The sequence below is a fragment of the Cyrtonyx montezumae genome, unplaced genomic scaffold (assembly GCF_038088225.1).
Source record: "Cyrtonyx montezumae isolate F1298 unplaced genomic scaffold, pur_monq_1.0 scaffold_5, whole genome shotgun sequence".
Lineage (NCBI taxonomy): Eukaryota > Metazoa > Chordata > Aves > Galliformes > Odontophoridae > Cyrtonyx > Cyrtonyx montezumae.
This window is the reverse complement of record NW_027072056.1, coordinates 7,317,501-7,337,588: the sequence shown is the minus strand read 5'-3', so window position 1 is coordinate 7,337,588 and position 20,088 is coordinate 7,317,501. Positions and strand designations below refer to the sequence as shown.

Sequence of the window (20,088 nt, the reverse complement as noted above, 5' to 3'; positions counted from 1 at the left end):
CTGGGGGGAGCAGAGAAGGCAGGGTGTGCCACAGCACCGTGGAGAAGCAGTGGGAAACACAAGCTGCTTTTTCTGGCTTCCTTTGCACAGGTTTTTTGGTTGGTTGGTTGGGTTGGGTTTTTTTTTTTTGGTGTTTTTTTTTTGCTGTGCAGCTCTTCTCCGTGTTACACAGCACAGTGTAAGCAGCTAAAGCATGGGAGCACCAGAAAAGCAAACCTGAAGCATCCTTGGGAATTGTTGGACCTCTGTGAGACTGCTGCTTGAGTTCTGGGAGATCGATAGCTTCCTGCTATGCCAAAAGGTCCTAAATGTTGTGTAGTGGTAATCCCATGTCTGTCCACCTGGCTGGAAGCGTGCTGGGCTCTGGGCTGCAGGATTGGTGAAGCAGATTGAGAATGGTTTGCAATAGGCTCTGGACATCAGTATTTTAAGGTAATAAAGCACAGTCAGGTATTTAACACACACCATGTACCATCAGTGTCACAGCATAGGGGCTGTTATTCCTGCTCCCTCCTTTGGAGTGCCCCGGACAAGCACTGTGACTGCAGGGAAGAAGATATTCCTGTTGTTAGTAAATAATCATACAGTGTTCACTGACATTGTGGCAGACCTTCAACCTACAAAGGCAGGTGCAGCAGGCACACAGGCATTTCACACACACACGGACGGAATAAAGGCGGTGGAAGGACACTTCTCCTACAGCCAGGAAGCCCTGCTGCTCACCTGCTCCTCCACTGCAGCTGGCTGTGTGTAGAGACTGAGCTGTCTGGAAGAAATGCCATGGCTACACTAACCAAGTGCACTTGTATTTACTGACATGGGACATATTTAGCTGCATCGATCTCTGATCGGTGCCACACAAAATACTGGTGACTGAGTTGTGGGGAAGGAGCAATGCTGAGCTCTGTTGGTACACATGGCCTTTTCCCAGAAGCACCCAGTCCCAAAACTGGCCTGCAGCCCTGATTGGAGCTGGCTCACGCTTGCTTCTGTCAGTGAGTTCAGGCTGTGGGATTTGAGATCCAAGTGATTGCACTCACGGGTCTTCAGTTAACAAACACCTCGTCTGCTTTAAGGAGGTTTCTACAGCAAACTGAATGTGCTGATTGGTCTCACTGAGTTGTAGCGTTTGGGAAGAATAGCTCAGACTCTTACATTTGTATTTATCCCCTGCTGTACTCGTTCTATACCAGCGAATCCAGATCTCAGCCCTCAGCTGCTCTCAGGTCAGACCAAGCACAGCCCCGTCCTACCTGGGGAGTGTTAAGCAGTCACTCCTACACATCCCTCCTGTTACTGTTCTGTAACCACCTGATCAATACAGACGGCAATAATGGTTGGTTTCTCGGTTTGTTTTTCCAACGACTGAAATTTGAGAAGTACACTTGAGATATAAATCAAAATTTGATTTCGTTTGAAGTGGAAATAATGAAATATTTTAAAGTGTAGAAATGTGGGCAGCGAGTGCTAATTCTATCTTCATTTCTGCATTGTAAGTAAGGACTTCTTGGTCACACAGTATTAGGGGATAGAAATACATTCTCCTGACCAAAGGAAAAGAAAAAAGAAAAAAGGAAAAAGAAAAGAGCTGTTGCTTTTGCGGACTTTGAAGCAATTTAAATGATGTTATTAAAAAAAAAAAAAAGTAGAAACCACACTTTCCTGTAGTCATATAGCAAACGTTTATCTCTGAGAACAGACTTAGATCTCAACGTATTATTAAAGTATCACGATCGCGTGGAAAATAGGTGCCGTTGTCGCTGTCTGGAGCTGCCTCTGCTCTTTCTGTCGGGGAGGGGCAGGCTCTGGCTGCGATCACTGCAAATACTCTTCCAGGCGCTCCAGTGCCGTGTTGCCCCTCCGGTACAAACCCTCATTTCTGCGGGTCTTGCAGGCGGCGTTTGAGGTCCCTTTTCCCCCGGGACGAAGCCCTACTCCCGTTATCTCCCCGCGCTGCCGGCCGCCCGCAGCCCGACGGGACGGGCTGTGCCGGAGCTGTTTGGAGGCCGAATGCTTCCGACAGTCCGCTCTCCCTGGGGCCGAGCGGGCGCTGCCGGCGCGGGATGTCCCCGTGCTGAGCTCGGGGATGCGCTTAACGAGGCCGCCGTGACACCGCGGTTCCGTGACGCTGCAAGCAGGCAGCGCGTCGGGACCGACGCTTTATTTCCCTCTCCTTAGATTGTAGCATATGTCGGGTGGCCGGGAGCGAGAGAGCAGCGACGTCGCCAATTCCTGCCTCTGTCCGAGGGCGGCTCGGGGACAGAGCTACAAGGCCACGGCCCCGTACACGGCCACGGCTGCAGGGGCGGGGCCGTTCCCCGTGCACGGTGCCGGGGTCGGCTGCATCCCGCTGCGCTGCCGTCGGCCTTGAAAATAAAAAAAAAGGAGAAATAGGACGGGGCAGAAAGGCAGCGGCCGCCCGCAATGCATGGCACAGCGCGGCCGGGCGGGCACCGCTCCCGGCACCGAAGGCTCCGCACGCCAGGGCGGTCCGGGCCGGCCCCAGCCCGAAGCCCCTCCGAGCGGGGTGCGCTGCCGCAGCACTTCGAGGCGCCGGCCCGGAGCTGTCCGCACGGGCAGAGCGGTGTTGGGCACGAACCGGGAGCGGGGAGCGATCTCCTGGGGGGCACGGAGCGGGGACCCGGCTCTGCGCGGCCTGCCTTCGTGCTCTGTGTTCTCCTTCTCCTTCTCTTCTCTTCTCTTCTCTTCTCTTCTTTCTCTTCTCTTCTCTTCTCTTCTCTTCTCTTCTCTTCTCTTCTCTTCTCTTCTCTTCTCTTCTCTTCTCTTCTCTTCTCTTCTCTTCTCTTCTCTTCTCTTCTCTTCTCTTCTCATCTCTTCTCTCTCTTCTCCTCTCTCTTCTCTCCTCCCCTTCTCCTTCTCCTTTACTGTTCTTTCTTTCGTTCTCTTACTCTTTTTTTTTTTGTTGTTGTTAATTTGACTCTCTTTTTTTTGCTCTTTCTCTTTTGCGTTCTCTCTTCCACATTGTAACCCAGTTAATCTTTAAAAGAGTAAGTGTCGGTACGTATAGGGCCGCTCTCCGACTGATGTCAGCACCCCCGGTCACGCAGCGCTGGGCGCGGGTGGAGGACATGGGGTCGGGGCTAGGGACTGCCACCTGCACCCGCCCCCATCTCAGCTCCCGGGCACCGCACGCCGCGGGTCGCGTTTTCCCCCGCTCTTTCCCCCGTTTCGAGAGAGAATATGTTCGATCGGTCCGAGCCTTTGGTTCGTAAAACCCAAACGGTCTCTTTATTGCTGCGAAACCCCCATGGAAATCCACTGCGATAGCGCCGGAATTAATCACCCTGGTGTTTGTACAAGCAATTAACGGGGATTAGACGCGTCGCTGTGAGCCGTGGCTGTGAACCTCGGGGGCGGTGAGGAGCGGGGCGCGGATTTCCCCCCCGCGGAGGTGCGTGCGGATTTCCTCCCCCGTTCCGCTCGCTACAACCCTTTAACATCGTAACGAAGTGACCAACGAGCGTCGCGTCCCCGCGTCCTGCCCCAGTGCTCCCCGGGCGTTCGGCGGACCTGGGTGCCCTGTCCCTATCCCTGTGCCTAACCCTGTCCCTGGTGCCCGTCGCTGCGAACCGCGCTGGAGCCGTAAATTGACGAGGACATGACTCCAAAGGGGAAAAAAATCAGCCGGTGCTGAGGCGTGTGCGCGGGACATAAAAGCAATGGAGAAAGGTTCAAAGCTTCCCGTGATGACTTTTCAACCTTTATTTATGTGCCTATTAATGCAATATCCATCATGGAGATATGCATCTTTATCCTTTCAACCGATATGCTGGGAATCGATTGGACGTGCAGATTACATTTCATAAGTTTCCAAAAGTTAATCTCCCCGGTCCTTCGCTGGTCATTTCTTTTTTCGCCAAATAGTATTGGGTTTCTGCCACCAAAAGAAAAAAAGAAAAAAAAAAAAGCAAAGCAAAATAATAATAATTAAAAAAAAAAGAAAGAAAAAAACCTTAAAACAATTAATCTTTGGGCTCCTTGTCCCTTGTCTCCAAGTGCCCTCAGGGCCGGCACGGACCCTCCCGCCCCGCGGCCGGGGCTCCTCTCCCCGCAGGCGGCCGCGGGTGGTGCGGTGCAGGCGGGACCCGCACGTGTTCTCCCACGGCCGCGTTCCGCTGTGGGGCGGTGCTTCCCGGCGGCTCTGCGGGACGGGCGGACCCCGGAGCGACCCCTCCGGAGCCCAAACAGCGCGGAGATCCGCACGCGTTAGCGCGGCACGGAGGGGCTCCGCTTCCGCTCGGCCCCGGCCGCGCTCCGCCCGCGGAGCTGTGTCCGACGGATCTGCGGTGCTCCAGCTGTCGGGGTCATCTCCTGCCGGGCCCGGAGCGGGGCCTGCACCGCGCCTGCGGCCCCGCAACGACTGCTCGACACTCAGCTTGCTTCCTTATTTTCTTTCCTCCTTTCCTCTTCTTTCCTCTTCTTTTCTTTTTTCTTTTCTTTTCTTTTCTTTTCTTTTCTTTTCTTTTCTTTTCTTTTCTTTTCTTTTCTTTTCTTTTTTTCTTTTCTTTTCTTTTTTCTTTTCTTTTCTTTTCTTTTCTTTTCTTTTCTTTTCTTTTCTTTTCTTTTCTTTTCTTTTCTTTTCTTTTCTTTTCTTTTCTTTTCTTTTCTTTTCTTTTCTTTTCTTTTCTTTTCTTTTCTTTTTCCCTTCCCTTCCCTTCCCTTCCCTTCCCTTCCCTTCCCTTCCCTTCCCTTCCCTTCCCTTCCCTTCCCTTCCCTTCCCTTCCCTTCCCTTCCCTTCCCTTCCCTTCCCTTCCCTTCCCTTCCTCCTTTTCCCTTCTCTTCCCTCTTTTTTTTCTTTCTCTTTTTTTTTATGTCAGTGCCATTTCCCCACGCACTGCCATATGTAGGTCACTCTCTTCCAAAAACTCGCTCCGAACTGAATGTAACTCTCACCCCTCTTCTCAGCGTGCAGGACGGGCTGTATCGAGCAGAGTGTGCTGGGGGCGAACGGCGGCTGCTGGAAACCCGCAGCGCCCATTGCCCGTCCCGCAGCGCCCCGTGCCCCACCGCACACTGCGCTCCGCAGTGCGGCCCTGCCCGGGCAGTGCAAGGCAGCCCCAGCACAGCAGCCCGCTCTGTGGGGGTATGGAGGAGGGAGAGCTGTGCGAAGAGCTGCAGCGGGCACTGGGTGTGACACACAGGGCCCGTGCACAGCCCCCAGAGAGGCTATGTTGTGGCGTTTATTGTGGGGGCAGCGTGGGACACGGCCAGAAATAGCAGGCACTGCTACACACTCGTTATGCTGGAAAAAGTTTTTATTTTCTTCCATTTTCATCCCTTTTCCTTTCTATTCTCTGTTTTCCTTTTTTTTTCTTTTTCTTTTTTTCCTCTTCTATTTTTCTCTCCTTGATTTTTCCTTTCCTTTCCTTTCCTTTCCTTTCCTTTCCTTTCCTTTCCTTTCCTTTCCTTTCCTTTCCTTCTCTTTTATTTCTTCCTTCTTTCCTTTTCATAAATCTTTTTCTGTCTCAATTTCTCATCTTCTGTCTTAATCTCTTCTCTTCTCTTCTCTTCTCTTCTCTTCTCTTCTCTTCTCTTCTCTTCTCTTCTCTTCTCTTCTCTTCTCTTCTCTTCTCTTCTCTTCTCTTCTCTTCTCGTTTTCACTCCCCCATTTACGTCCCTGTTCACAAACCCCAGCGCCTTTCTCCCGCATCACCTCCCCAGGAAATAGTTCTAAGTGGAATTCCCTCCAACGCCTCCACGAGAAATAAATGTATGCGCGTAAACACAGAAAGAACGTAATAGATTTATTTCCAACGTTCTGTTTTAGAACGAACTGCCGCAGCCCCGAGCAGCCTCGAGTTTCGCTGCCCATTCGATGTGCCGCAGGTTTCATACCGAGCGCTCGCTAATCCAATTAAAAGTGCACCTGGCCTGGAAGAGCTCTGTAATTAGCGGGAGCGTTTTTAGCCATTTCTACGGGAACACCGTGAAATCATCTCCGCTGGCCCAAGGACAGTCACATGGGGGTGGGGGGCGAGGGGGGGAGGGAGGAGCGGGGCCGGCACTCGGGGCTCATCTTTTCCTTCGGATTTCAGCAGTTCCGCGCGGAGGATGCGGCCGTGTCCCGCCGCCGGTTGGTAGCGTGGGCAGCGGCCCCGGCGAGGTGGGTGCTCGCGGCGGGGGGGCACTGAGAGCCGCAGGGCCGGGGGCGGCGGAGCGGGGACCGGGGGCTCCGTCGAGGAAAGCGGCCGCGGGGCTCACAGAGTACGGCGGGCACGATGCGGGAGCGCTCCGCGGCTGCCCCGAGCACGGCGGGGGAACTGCTGCGGGGCCGCTCGGGAACCGAGCCACCACTTCTCGCTCCGTGCTCCGAGAGCTCACAGCGAAGTTTAAATACTTCGGGTTTGATTTGATTCTTTTTTTCATTTATTTATCGATGCATTTATTTTAAATAATACTTTCATATCCCCCCCGAGCTAAAGGGTGCCTTGAAACTCGGAGCCGCTTCCGAGCTCCGGCCGCGGGCTGCGGCCGGGTCCCGCAGGATCGGAGCTCGGTGCTCCGACCGCCGCGGTGCTCGGTAACGCACAGCGCGGGGGGAAATAGGCTCTGACTCTCGCCGCTACGCAAACTTTTCTTACCAACCACTTCCGTGGCGATGGTAGAACTTTTCTGCCCGCCCCGCTCGGCTCTGATGCTCGGGAAAGAGTATCGGGGCCGTGGAGCGCGGGTCCCGGCGGGGCTGAGGCTGATGCTGCGGGTCAGGGAGCGAGGGACCGCGTCCCGCTCCGCTCCCCGCAGCGCCGGGCTGGGCCGGGCCGGGCCGGGGACCGCCGCACCGCCGCTGGGCCCCACGGCCCCGGAGGGAGCACCCGAACCGCGCAGGGAAGCGGCCGCGGGCCCGGCACAAAACATTGTTTCCTTTATTTCAAAGGGGGGAACCTGAGCGACTCTCATCCCTTTGATTGATTAAGGGCCTGAATAACTCGAGGCTCGGGAGTGACAGTCGCTGAATAGAGGATCGCAAATAAAGGGCGCAGTGGAAGCCGGGCTGGCACTTCACAGCGCAGAGCCGAGCTCGCTGGCACTTCCCGAGCTGTAAATAAAGGGCCGCGCACAATGGTACCTCTCTGAGGACAGACGGCCTTTACAACACTCCTGGCGTCATGTCCTGCTGCGGTCAGCCCGGCTCCGGGCGGACGTCACCTCCTTTCTTTTTGCGGCACTTCGGGCTGAATGCTACAATAAATTCCTGGGAACAACCGCCCGTTGGTTGGTGGGGCCGAGCGCGGCGCCTCGCGCACGGCACAGCCGCGGGGGTGCGCGGGGCCGCCCCGTCCATCCATCTGTCCGTCGGTGAAAGCGGAGGTCCGCGGCGGTGCTCCCAGCCCGTCCGCAGCACTGGGCCGGAGGTGCTGCTCCCGGGCGGCGCGAACTACACAAACAGAAGGGAGGGAGGAGGTCATAGCGGTGTAGGAGAAGAGAGGGGCGGCCGTTCCCTTTCGTCTTCCCCTCGGACAATGCGCTCTGCGCGACCCGGGCCGGGAGCGGGACCCCGAGGGTGGGGAGCGATGCGCGACGCGCGGGCCCCTCGGCCGCGCTCCCGGAGCCGTCGGGGCACGGAGCCCCGCGGGGCCGACGATGCTCGGCCGGGCCGGGCCGCCCCGGGCAGCGGCGGTGCGGGAGAGCCCCGTTCCCCGCCCAATCAGCGGGGGCGGCGCGGCCGGGCCGGGCGGTGGCGGCCAATCGCGGCGGCGCCGCCGCGGAGCCGCGCCGGGTCCGGAGCCGATAAATGGAGGCGGCCCCACAGCCCCCGCTCCCGGGACTCCGCCGCCGCCCGCCCGGCCCCGCCCGCCCCGCTCCCGGCTCCGCGGGGTCCGGTCCGGCCCTCCCGGCGCGGGGCAGCGCGGGTCACCGACAAAGGGGGCAGCGGGGAGCGGCCCTTCCCCGCCCCCGGCGGCGTCCCCTCCCCGCGGGGCGGCTCTGACGGCGCTCTCTCCCGCAGCGGCACCTGGGCAGGAGCGCGCCGTGCCGCCGCGATGACCACGTTGGCCGGGGCCGTGCCCAGGATGATGCGGCCCGGAGCCGGGCAGAGCTACCCGCGCGGCGGCTTCCCGTTGGAAGGTGAGGGCGAGAGGAGGGGCGGCGGACGGAGAGCGAGGAGAGGTTGGGGTGCGGAACGCGTGGGGAGGTCGGAAGGGGACGCGGGGACTTCGGGAACTTCGGCCTCGGGTCCCGTCCTGGAAGTCCTCCCCTGTTGGGCGCAACAGGTGTCGGCAACGCCGCGGGGCTGCGGGGTCCGAAGGAGACGTTAACGCCGTTTTCTCCTCCTCTTGTCCAGTCTCTACCCCTCTCGGCCAGGGCAGAGTCAATCAGCTCGGAGGAGTGTTCATCAACGGGCGGCCGCTGCCCAACCATATCCGCCACAAGATCGTGGAGATGGCGCACCACGGCATCCGGCCCTGTGTCATCTCCCGGCAGCTGCGCGTGTCCCACGGCTGCGTCTCCAAAATCCTCTGCCGCTACCAGGAGACGGGCTCCATCCGCCCGGGAGCCATCGGCGGCAGCAAGCCCAAGGTGAGCCCCGGAGCGCGGGACGGGGCGAGGGGCCGCGCCCGGGCACGGTCCTGCGCTTAAAACAATTGCGGGGGGATTTATTATTTATATGGAAAGATGATCGTGTTTTAAAAAGAAATAATCCGAAGCGGAGCGAGGGAGAAGGGGCGGCTCCCGGAGCGGTGCTTCCCGCTCGGCACGTCGGCTCGTTGTGTGCTTTTTCCAAAGCCGCGCGTATTTACGGCCGCGCCGCTAAAAAGTTCGCACTCACAGTAACGGAGGGCGGCACGGATCCCGCTCTCGAGTTTTGCCTCTCCTTTCCTTATGTTTTCCTCACAAGGCGAAGGAAACTTTCTGAGTTTTCGTTGAGTGTCGCTCACTGGATTTTTCCCTTTGTCGTTACCGAAGTAGCGGCGCCCGAACTTTCTTTTTTCGTGTGAAAACGACGGATTTTTGTACAGGAGCGTGACCGAGCGCGGGCCGCTCCCCGCCCGGTCAGCCTGCGTTTTATTTCAGTTCGGCCTCATTTCAAAGCCCCGAGGCCACCGAAGAGACCTTTCCAGGCCCATCCCGGTGCCCGGTTCCCCCCGACGCCCCCACTCCGCTCTCCGTAAGGAGCTGCGGACTTCGTTCCGCTGGAGCTCTCCCTACGCACAGCTCCGCTCGCACCCCGCGCTGTCCCCGCACAACTCGGTGCTGTCCTCGCGGGGCTCCGTCCCCCCTCGAGGGTTCGGGCCGTTCCGCCTCCCCGGGTAACGCCGCCACCTCCATACTCTCGGGCGCTTCTCCCGGGGCCGTGCGGCCGCCCCGGGAGGTTCGTGCGGGGTCGGGAAAGTCCGGGGTCCGCCGCCGCACAGCCCCCGCTCGTCCCGTGTGCTCTGAAGCAGGTGACGACGCCGGACGTGGAGAAGAAAATCGAGGAGTACAAGCGGGAGAACGCGGGGATGTTCAGCTGGGAGATCCGCGACAGGCTGCTCAAGGACGGCGTTTGCGACCGCAACACCGTGCCCTCAGGTAGGGGCACCGCGGGCCGCTCCGTGCCCGGGGGAACGGGGCCTGTGGCGGCCGTGCCGGGAGCCGGGGACGCTCCGCGGGGGGCTCGGTTACACAGCGGGCGAGGGGAACCGGCAGGAGGGGGCGGAGGGGCCGCGTCCGGGCGGTGTCGGGGGGCTCTCATCGCCTCAGGGGAAAATACACGGGGGGCGCGGGGCGGTGCCAACCCTGCGGGAGGGCAGCGCGGCCCCGACGGCAGCGGCCGGAAGCAGGGCTCGGCGCGGGGGAGCGGCGGTCACAGCTTCGCACTCCCGCCGAAGTGAGCTCCATCAGCCGCATCCTGCGGAGCAAGTTCGGGAAAGGCGAGGAGGAGGAGGCCGAGCTGGAGAGGAAGGAGGTGGAGGAAGGAGACAAGAAGGCGAAGCACAGCATCGACGGCATCCTCAGCGAGAGAGGTAATGCCCGCACCCGGAAGCTGCGGTGGGAAGTGGGGGGTTCTGGCGGGGCGTCTGGTCTGACCAGGCCCGGTCCGAGCCGGGAGAGGTGTGGGGGAGCGGTGGGGGCCGGCTCTGTGCTGGGGGGGGGCTACCTTCTGCTTGGCGACCGCGGTCTCACATTACGGTGCTTCTCTGTAAAGGCTGTGAAAAGTCTGTGCTGTGTTGGTGTGTGCTGGGCCGGGCCGGGGGCTGCAGAACACGGCCGTGACGGCTCCGTCGGGGCAGTGGAGATGCGGCCGGGCCGGGCCGGGCTGGGGCTGGAAGTGGTGGCCCGGCCAGGCACAGCGCTGGGAAGGCGAGACAAAAGTACCAAATGAGCTGGTCAAACATTTGTACAACTTCTCCAGCTTTTACAAAGAAGGCCTTCTATACACAATCTACACTTGGAGATGAACTTGGAAAACAAAGAAGGGAGAGTCCATTGAAACTCACACTTTGGCTTTGCGTAGACAAAGCTCCAGCTAGCAGCAGCTTGATGTGAACAAAGGAAGGCAACCTTTTTATAATTCAAGGAGAAAAGAAGAGAAAACAGCCCCACAAAAGGCCGAGAAAAGACATTATGGGCTTGCAATGAGGGATGAATTATTCAATGAGCCCCTAATAGCTGATGCTCCACACAGTTTTATGGACTCTCCACCGTGAAAAAAAGTGCTGTTCGTACCTACAGAATGTTTGTGGTAATTCCAGACATCTGTGGGTGCTGAGAACCGGTCAGGAAGGACAGCAAAAAGCCTTTCTTTAAAGCAGGCTATTTCCTCCTACTGTAGGAACAAACCTGAGAGCACTCCCCAAAGTTACTCTGAGGCTCCACTTTAAAACCCCATCTTCGTGTGACTGTGTGTGAATGCGTGTAACACACACTGAGGAGGTGCTGATGGGGGGGTCCATCATCCACAGGGTGCAGTGTGAGTGTCTCTCTGTGCCTCCACGTGCACACGGCTGTTCTCCCGGTGCCTCCTGTGATGGAGAGCTGCTCTGAGGGCTGTGTGCTGAGGGGAAAACGCTGATCTTGGTGCCTCAGTTGTTATCTAACAGTGAGCTGTTCAGCCTTCCTGAACTTCTCAGTAGAGATTAAAAACAGCAGATAGGAAACCGTGATAAAACCTCAGGCTGTGACTCTGCTCTTTGGGGGTCTCTGACCTTATGGCTGGGTCTGGGCCCTGGGGATCCCCTGCACCTGAGCTGGAGCTGCCCCATGGGGAAGGGGGGACCTGTGCCTGGGTTGCTTCCTTCCCCCTGTGTGCCTTCTCCTTGGCTTTCTGCTGGCATGAGTGCCTGGTTTTTCTTCCTTTAAGTTCAATTAATGGCAAGATTCCCTTGAATGGATGGGGCCATACCACCCTGTGCTTGTGGGCTGGGTGAGCATGTGGGATGTTCGTGTGCCTGTAACTCTGCTCTGTCTCAGCTCAGTATGGTTTGGCAGTGGGGAGGGAGGGTCAGCTCTCCCTGTAGCTACTCCTGCTTATCCCCATTATCCTGTTGCTTCACTTTGTTATCGGGTGGCTGATGTGCTACAGTGAGGGTGCTGTTGTTAGAGAGAAGTTGTTAACTGTGTGTGTGCCTTGCTCTTATTGAATGCTATAGGAGCATCACAGCAGAGAGCTCATTGTGGGAGCAAAATAGCCCTAAAATGGGTTTGCCTCCCCTGGCAAAAAAGAAGAGTTCAACTCATTGTCAACAGAAGAGTGAAGGCTCTACTCTGCCCACACAGGTGCCCAGCCCGGTGCTTCTCACTGTGTTGGGCTGTGGGTGCTGTGGTGGTGGTGGCTGTGTGTGGTGCTGGGTGACAGCACTACTTTCAAGGGATGGAACAAGTTGAACCCAGGACAGTGATGTGATCAGCACTGCAGTGCTGTGGAGTGGGAGGAGTGTGGTGTGCTGTGTTGCTCTGTGGCGTGAGCTGTGCATGTGCCTGGGGTGGCACAGGGGCTGTGGGGTGATGGGGGGCAGTGTCCCCTACTCTCCAAGCACATGGATGATGCAGGTCTTGGCTTGGCTGGAATTAAATGAAGCAGTTCTGGTGACTTTAAATGCAGCTGTTTCCCCGAATGGGATCTGGCGCATTACTGCAGCAGTGGGATCATAGATTAAGAGAGAAACAGCATTTTAAAAACCACGTGGCAGGCGGCACCTCACCTGGCTCGGGGCTTCTTCCTCTGCTGCTGCTCTTTACAGGCACTTAATCTTGCTCTCTGGCTTTCCTGGCAGATGCTACATGTGCTGCACTACTGCTCTGCTGGTGCTGTCCTTTGCCCCGATCTGGGGCATGGGTTTAGAACACGACTTGGCTGTCACGGCACCTTATTCCCACCCCGATCATGGCTCTTTCACAGCCCATCTGTTTTTCTGTGGGCACGATACGTTTTTCTTAACTGCCCAAACCGTAAAGAGAGCACATGAAGGAGAAACCTCTGCGCCTTTATATGGCACGGGGGGCCTATTTTTAGAACGAGGGCTGCGGGGAGGGAGCCCTCGGAACTCGCATCCCACGGCCGCTGTGTGCCCGCTGCTGGGAGCGCCGCGCCGGGCCCGGCCTCAAAGGGGCTCTGTTCGCGGCCGGAATTGGCCCCCGGGCCCCGTCCCGCGGATCCTCCCCCAGTCATGCGCCCGCAGAAAGGGCCCTACTCATCCCCAGCGCCGCTCCCGGAGCGATTCAGGCTGCAGCAGGCTAAATTGCCTCCTTTCTTTCCTTCCACTTTCATCTCGCACCAAGCCCTCCCCCCTCCCCCTCCCCTTCCTCTTTTCTTTCTTTTTTTTTTTCTTTCTCTCTGTGCCCGAGGCTCACATTAATACAATTTCGGCACCATCCCTATTTTTGTGTGCATGTGGGGAGCTTGGGGAGGGGGTGTAGAAAAAAGAGCCTCAGCACAAAGCGCTGCTCAGCAGCTCGGCCGCCGCTCTGCTCCGCTGAGCGATGCTGTTCCTGTTTGTGAGTTTGGGGAGAAAAGCATTTCTGCTGTGCGCTGTAATGGAATTAGAGGACAGATGCTGCCTGTGCGTGGGACACGCGACCACCGGCCCCAGCTTAAATATTTAGACGCAGTGTTACAATCACGACTTGATGCGCGGGCTGTGAGGCAGTGCCACGCGCTCCGGAGGGCACAGGGCTGGCGCGTGCTGCGAGGAGGGCTGCTCAGTGCCTGCAGCCCCTTGGGGTTATCAACGCTGCCAAACTGCTACGGCAGCTGATGGAGAGGAGGATTGCCATCTCTGCCCTGTGGGGAGCTCCCCTCAGACCCAGGTGCTCCTCGTCCTGGCTGCAGCCCTTGAAGTGACACAAAGCTGCACCAGGCCCCCCTGATGTGGGGATCTCACCTGTGTTTGGGCACCTGACCAACTCAGGAGTAGTTCCCAAAGTTGCAGCAAAACTGCTGGGCACACCGTGCCCTGTTTCTCTGAGCTCAGGCACTGAGAGCAAGGGCAAACCTTACTTCAGGAAATACCAGGATTGCTTCTCATGCATTTACCTGAGTTTGTACCCAAGCTTGCATCTGATTGGATTGCACTGAAACTCTTAATTGGTTAAACTAAGACTGTATTATTCTGAAAGGACTGGGGCAAGAGGCTGAGGAGCTTGCTTCTAAACTGTGTTTTTTGTCCCTGGTCTTGTGATTGCCAAATTGTTGCCATCAGCAGGAAGGCACCCCAGCAGAGCTCAGGCTGTGAGGTGGGTTTTGGGGTGGCTGTGTGTGCCCCATGGGATGTGAGAAGCCCCACTGGAAGGGGCCATTCACGTGTGCATTATTCCCATGGACAGGGCAGGACTGGGGCCCAAATCCACGTTCTGCTCAGAGCCATTGCCCTGGGCTCAGGGTGAGAGTGCTGTGGTGGCCGGGCTCGGTGGGATGGGGATGTCAGCAGCTGCTTGTGCACTGGCAGTGATGGCATCAACAGATAGCCAGAGATTTTAATTAGATACAAAATTAACTAGTGATTAATGCTGAAATTAAGAGTTGATGCTGATGAAATCCTTACAACGGATTCCTTTTTGGGTCTGTTTCCAAGCAGTACTTTTCTGTTGTATGCTTTTATCTGACTCTGACACGAGGAGGGTTCAGTTCTGATGACTTCTGTGTTAAGTTCTCTTATTGATAAGGGCTGGAATGAGGCTGAGGCGAGAGGAGCCCGTAAAGTTGATAGTGATAAATTATCACAGGTCCCTGGGGCTGTGTAATAAAACTGCGTTGGGAAATGGAGCAGAACTACAAAGTGCTCTCTGGTTAATTTAAGGAGAAATTGAGTGAAACGCAAAGCAATAAATCACAGCGCTCCTCTCAGTGCGGATTTCTTCATGTAAATGTCACTTTAAATCCTATCTAACACACATGTGTGGCTACAGAGAGAGGAGCATGTACAAATAAAAATGCAGGATCCGTCCCAGCATTCCCCAGACACACCATGCTCTGCCTAGTGTATGGGAACGGAGCTCACCACGAAGCTCACACTGCTCCCATTCCCCGCAGTGTTCCTGCCCTGTGCTGCTGCACTAATTCACCTCAAATCAGACCCCTAGGAAATGAAAACGGAGTGAAAAGTAATGAAATTAAACTCACCATGGGCACATTAGGGGCACTGTGTGTCGGGCACTGAGATAGTTTGGTTGGTGGGGTTTGATGTGCTGCCGACAGGTCGTTTGTTCGCTGGGAAATAACGGTTTGGAGCGATTACCGATGTGCATATATAACGAGTGGGACAGTAAAAGGCAATTAAGCAGTCAGTGCAGTGTCTTATCTCGCTGGTTGCCCTGCAGTTGTTTTACAACCAGGAATTAAAATCTGAAAAGGCAGTCTGTAGTGTCGCTGGCCAAATATTGATTAAGTGGTGTTTGCGATGCCATTGTTGCAGATGGAAAGGGCACCGTTCTGCCCCGCGTGGTTCATCTCCCATTGTAATCGATGCTTAACCTCTGGGATCAAAGGGATCGCTGCAGTTTATCTGTCCTGGAAAATCCTTCTTTGCTCCTAAACCCTTATGGATTAATGGCCAAATTGTCTTTAATGAGATGTGAAACGTGGGTGGAGTCCTTATTCTGCGTGGTCTGCTGAATGCGTGTGCACTGTCCACAGTCTTGCAGGGGAATTTTGTTGAGCGCTGTTGGGTTTGCATTTGTGTGAATCACTGTTTTTAGAATGGAGCGTGCAGAAATGTTGCTAGAACAGTGGGTAAAACACATGGTATCTCACTGAATCTTAATGATTTGGTTGCATGTAATTTTTTGGATGGGTGTAGTTGGAAAAATATTGGTTTTTTCTGAACTAAATTGGAAAGATAAATGGCCAGGGGCCGCTGCTGAAAGAGAGTTTGGCTTGGAGGGGGCTGGGCACTTGGCACAGAGTGTCCCAGCAATCCAGAGTCTCTGTGCTTCCTTTGCTGTTGTTTTACAGAGTTCAGCTGCAGCAGCAATAGTTGTACTGTCACTTCCCAGACTGTGGAGAGAACCAAATCCGTGCTGCAGGGTGAGTAGGAGCACATGGGATCGGCTCCTTCTCACTCTACCAAAAGCTGTACTTTACAGATAACAAAATGTGTCCCAGCAGCCCTGCAGCAGAGCAGGCTGTGCAGTTTGGATGCATCGTGTCGGCCAGTGCTGGTGCTGTGGGATCTCAGCTGGGTGGAGGTCTGTGAGTGGGAGGGGCTGCTGCCCCGGGCACTAGTGGAGCTCTGCACACGGGGGCTGAGAGCTGGGCAGGGCTGGAGAGCCCCTCCTGGCTGGCATCTGGTGTGCGTGCCTGAGTTTCAGGTGCTGTGAAGAGAATCAGTGGAGTGAGAGTCGCAAAAGATTACTTTTAGTCATCCGTTTCTCATTCTTTCTTAAATGCTCTGTTTTCATTTTGTCTGAATGAGGTGTCAGCCTGTGTGTGCTTTGTGAGTGCCCAGCTCCTTAAGAAGGCATGTAGCCCCAGAACAGCAGTTACTGTTCTTTGGAAGCATCACAGGTTCAGTTTTCCACACAGTGCGCAGACACAGCTTGCTGGTTTCAGTGGGAGCTGTGGGGAGGGCAGTGATGTGTGCTCTGTTCTGCTTTCTGATGTTTTGCTGATACGGATTTGTGCCTGGATGTAAACTTTCTGCCAAGTGTGACCAGCATTTGTCATGCATGCGTCCATATATGGACCCACCTTAAGGATGCTTACATTCATGATGTGCTCATGTTGGATTTGGCTTCAAAATTGCCTGTACCACACAGATTGCAGCTCTGAGCCGACAGACCTCACACACCTTATTTAATGAGCAGTGCTGCAGAGGTTCCCTCTTGGTGGTGGCTGTGACGCAGTTGTCCCCTCCCCTGCTGTGGGACAGGGAACTCCTGCAGCTGGAGGGCTGCAGCTGGAGGGCTGCAGCTGGCATGCGAGCAGAGCTACAGCAGCGTCCCCTGGATAGCTCTGGTGGGTGCTGAGCTGTCTGAGGGAGGGCTGCCCACACAAGCAGCCAGCTGTTCGTGTGGGTGGGCACTGAGCCTCCTCAGCGTGCTGCTTGGGAAGAAGGTCTGCAGGTTTTTGTAGCATGTGCAGGGAAGGGCACGGCATGCTCCTGGTCTGGGTGTTTGTGGTAGCAGTTATGCATGTGGTGTATGGCTTAACCCCGCTCTTTGCCACGACCTGTGGAACAGGAAAATGCTAGCAGGAAACCACTGGGAATCAGTGCAATCTGTTCCTCTGTTAAGGATTTGTGCAGTGAATGCCACAGATGACAAATGCCCTGCGGGTTCCCCTGGGGCAGCACCACCAATGGGTGCAACCAGCACATTGGGGCCGTGCTCCAGACTCAGAGATTCCTCAGCTGGAAAGAGCTTACTTAATGCGAAGCGGGGCTCAAAGTCACCACACTGCACTGGCAGTGCAGAAGTTGGGGTGATGGCTGATGGCATGTCTCTCAATCTGACATCAGAATGGCTGTGTCAGCCCTGGGAGAGTATAACAGAGGTAAAAGCGTAGAGCAGATGCTGAAGAAATCCCAAATACACCCAGTGTCCAGCTGGCACTGCAGCCACACAGAACAGTGATCCGGGGTGGGGCACTCCGGATGCTCCCGGCTCACTCCATGCTCTGTAGGAGGCACTGTGGTTGGCTGCTCATGCTGTTGCTGTGGTGGGTGCTGCAGTGCCCACAACAATGGGAAAGAGGCTGCCTGAGAGCTGTTCTGAAGTGCCTACACGGACCCCTGGGATGGGGGTGCTCCCCCTGCTCCGTCCCAGCTCCCCCAGCATGAAGGGAATGCTGCTTCTTGCTGGGATGTTACTATTTTTTTTCCTTCTTTTGCTGTGCATCCATCCAGGCAGTGTGTGCAGTGGGGAAGGGCTGGAGTGTAGGATGTGCGGTGGCTGTGTCAGCTGCTCTCGTTTGGGCAAATCCTGTCTCTGTGCATCTTTGCTCATTTGAGATGAGAACGATGTAATTTCTGCCCTGAATGGTATTTCCAAGTGTCTGGGATGCAGAAGGCAAGAGTTGTGCAGGATCGTCTGCTGAAACTGCAAGCTCAGTGAATGATGTTCTCTTCCATGGAGAGGCACTGACCTCATGTGAGAGCTGAGCCGTGGTGTGATCAGTGGAGCACAGCAATTACCAGGATGAACTTGTTGCTGGGCTGCCTGTAGATAGCTGCAGTTGTTTTCAAACATGTGCTGTGGAAAATGTACTGAATGATATATGCAAATGGTCTTTGGTCCGAGCAAGTGTTTGGTGCTTGAAATCTGTGTGGTTACAACTGGGTACAGACTGTTCGCTTCTAGCGCGGGGTTGCAGTCAGTAAAGACATAAAACTTCTGCAGAGCTGCTTAAAGCACTTTATTTCTATTATTATTTTTTTCTAATTGAATGTTTTACTAAAGCCCTCATAAAGATAGAAATATGAGCGAGGCAGAGGAGGAGACAAAAATCAATACAAGCATTTAAAACATGTAAATTGATAGTATTTCTACACTGAAACTGCTGCTTTCAAAATCTTCCTGCAGAGGGGAACACACTTCTGTGGGGGCATTTGGTACAGGGGTTAGAGACAGGCTGCTTTGGTGTGATTTCAAACTCTGTCAGCAGCGGTCTGAAAGCAGGAGGGAGCTTCGTGCCCAGCCGAGCTGGGGAAAGCACAGCGTTCCCAGGGTGGGAACGGCAGTTCTGCTGCTCGCTGCTGTCTGTTTGCAGAAGTAATACCAAGAGCTAATGGTAAAGTAGGTGCCTTGGGGAAAAAGCTGTCTTTTTTTTTTTTTATTTATTTTATTTTTTTTGTAATGAGCGAATGATTTAATGGCTTAGGACCAGTACACCCTGAGAGAGGTGTGTTTAAAAGTTAGACTCAGGAGCTTTTGTCTGGAGAATAATACACTTAGTGGAAAGCACGGCACAATGGAGGGCTTTTCTTCCAGTTCTGTATGGGCGAGCATCAGTCAGCCACGGAAGAGCTTCAAAAAGACAAAGGAAAAACCATCAGGCTGCCCTGTTCCCTGTAGGTTTCCCTGAGGTGAGAGCTGATGCTGGGCAGCGGCACAGGAGGCAATGGGCGGTGTGCTTGGGGCACCAGCTGAGCCGCTCCGTCCCTCGTAGCTCACACACCTGCTGGGCTGTCCCATCAAACAACCTGTGCTGCTTGTTTCTGAAGGCAGAGTCTCACCTCTCTGTTGCTGGGAGCGGTGTGGGGTGGGAAGCTGTGTGAGGTGGCAAGGAAGTGGATGGCAGAGGCAGGCAGCATTGGAGGAGGCTGCAATGTGCTGTCCTTGTGGAGTGCACTTGGTGCTGGTTTGGTTTCAGTCCTGCAAAAGGACAGGTGATGGAGGTGCTGCTGGGCTGTGCTCCTGCTCTGTGCTCCTGTCTGGGGCATCTTGCTGAGCCAGGATAGCTTCATCCCATTGCTCACCCAGTTAACTCTCTGTTTGGTGTGGAAACAGAACACCTTGGTTTTCAGTAGTTTGCATTGATGGCTCCAGAAATGGAGAACAAAACTTCAAGGTGAGGTGGAAGACCTTTTTGCATGCATTTGTTTAGCTCAAGCCATTAAACGTGTTTGGGTGTCCTTGACGTCAGCCAGGCTACTGGAAGAAAGTGGCTAATGTGAGGTTTGGGTTGGAAGCAGATGACCTGCTGAGCACTGCCACAGCTGCAATGTGCATGGGCACATGTATGGGCTGCTCTGAGGTGATAGCCTGAGGTAACAGCTTCCTGGTGAAAAGCAGCAAATTTAAGCTAGCCAACTCAGATTTCTATGGAAAATTTCTATGAGAAGGTGGGTAAGTACTGCACTGAGGATTGCAGATGAGTTCAGATTCATTACTGAGAGAAGTTAGGTCAGCAGAGAAGCACAGTGCCTGTATTCAGCAGGGACTACAGAGTGGACATGGATGCAATAGTAGAACATACTGATCTGAATGGCCGTTGTTTTACAGCCTAAAATGTTTTTTTTTTTTTTGCTGTGTTGAAAGGATGGTGTAATGCCATCTAAATCTCCAAAAATCACATCTGTGAACAATCCATTACAATTAATGTATCTTACATTTTGGAAAAAAAAAAAGAAGAAGAAGAAGAAATGGGAATTAGAAATAAAAATCGGGTGTTGGGTTTGGATTTGGTACGGTGTTGTCAGTGGGATTTTAGTTTTTCAGAAGTAAAGGAAAAAGGAGTGCTCTGGGTTCTGGTCCTGTTCTGGGCTGACAGCCTCTTCCTGCAGCAGCTTTGCTTGTTGCTTTTTGCATCAGCTGCACAGAGCTCAGAACTCTGCAGGCTGGGAAGCCTTTAGAAATGGTCTGTGTAAGTGGGAACTAAGTTATTTTCCAGCTCTTGGTATCTGAGTGTAATATTTCTGAACGTGATTATCTCTGTATTGTTATCCTCAAATAATTTATTTTTTATAAAATGGCATTTGACATCCCTGGTAGGAAAGTGCTAGATAAATGTATTTTTATCCTTTTTGTTCTTCTAGTTTAATCCTAGAAATTGAGGGAGGGAAGTGCTCAGCGCCAGTGGTAGAGCACTTAAGAGCTGGAGCTGTGTAGCACTGGCTAGCTGTGACAGGGCTCGGGGTGATGCTCTGCCTCCTGCCTGGGGTGTCACACCTGTGCAGATGTACACCAATGTGAACTGGAGCCCGGGCAGAG

General features: G+C 54.8%; 1 protein-coding gene across 4 annotated transcripts in view; it reads left to right on the top strand.

Moving 5' to 3' along the window:
• The first annotated feature begins 8,000 nt into the window (after positions 1 to 8,000).
• PAX3 (paired box 3) overlaps positions 8,001 to 20,088 on the top strand; it is a 61,400-nt gene continuing 49,312 nt past the window's right edge. For 3 of the 4 annotated variants that reach the window (XM_065748610.1, XM_065748608.1, XM_065748611.1), the window contains exons 1-4: positions 8,001 to 8,085; positions 8,303 to 8,538; positions 9,402 to 9,531; positions 9,831 to 9,965. In XM_065748610.1, the coding sequence (XP_065604682.1) occupies positions 8,001 to 8,085; positions 8,303 to 8,538; positions 9,402 to 9,531; positions 9,831 to 9,965 (586 nt within the window). The remainder of the gene's footprint in view (positions 8,086 to 8,302; positions 8,539 to 9,401; positions 9,532 to 9,830; positions 9,966 to 20,088) is intronic. The other variant, XM_065748609.1, reaches the window with a different exon arrangement.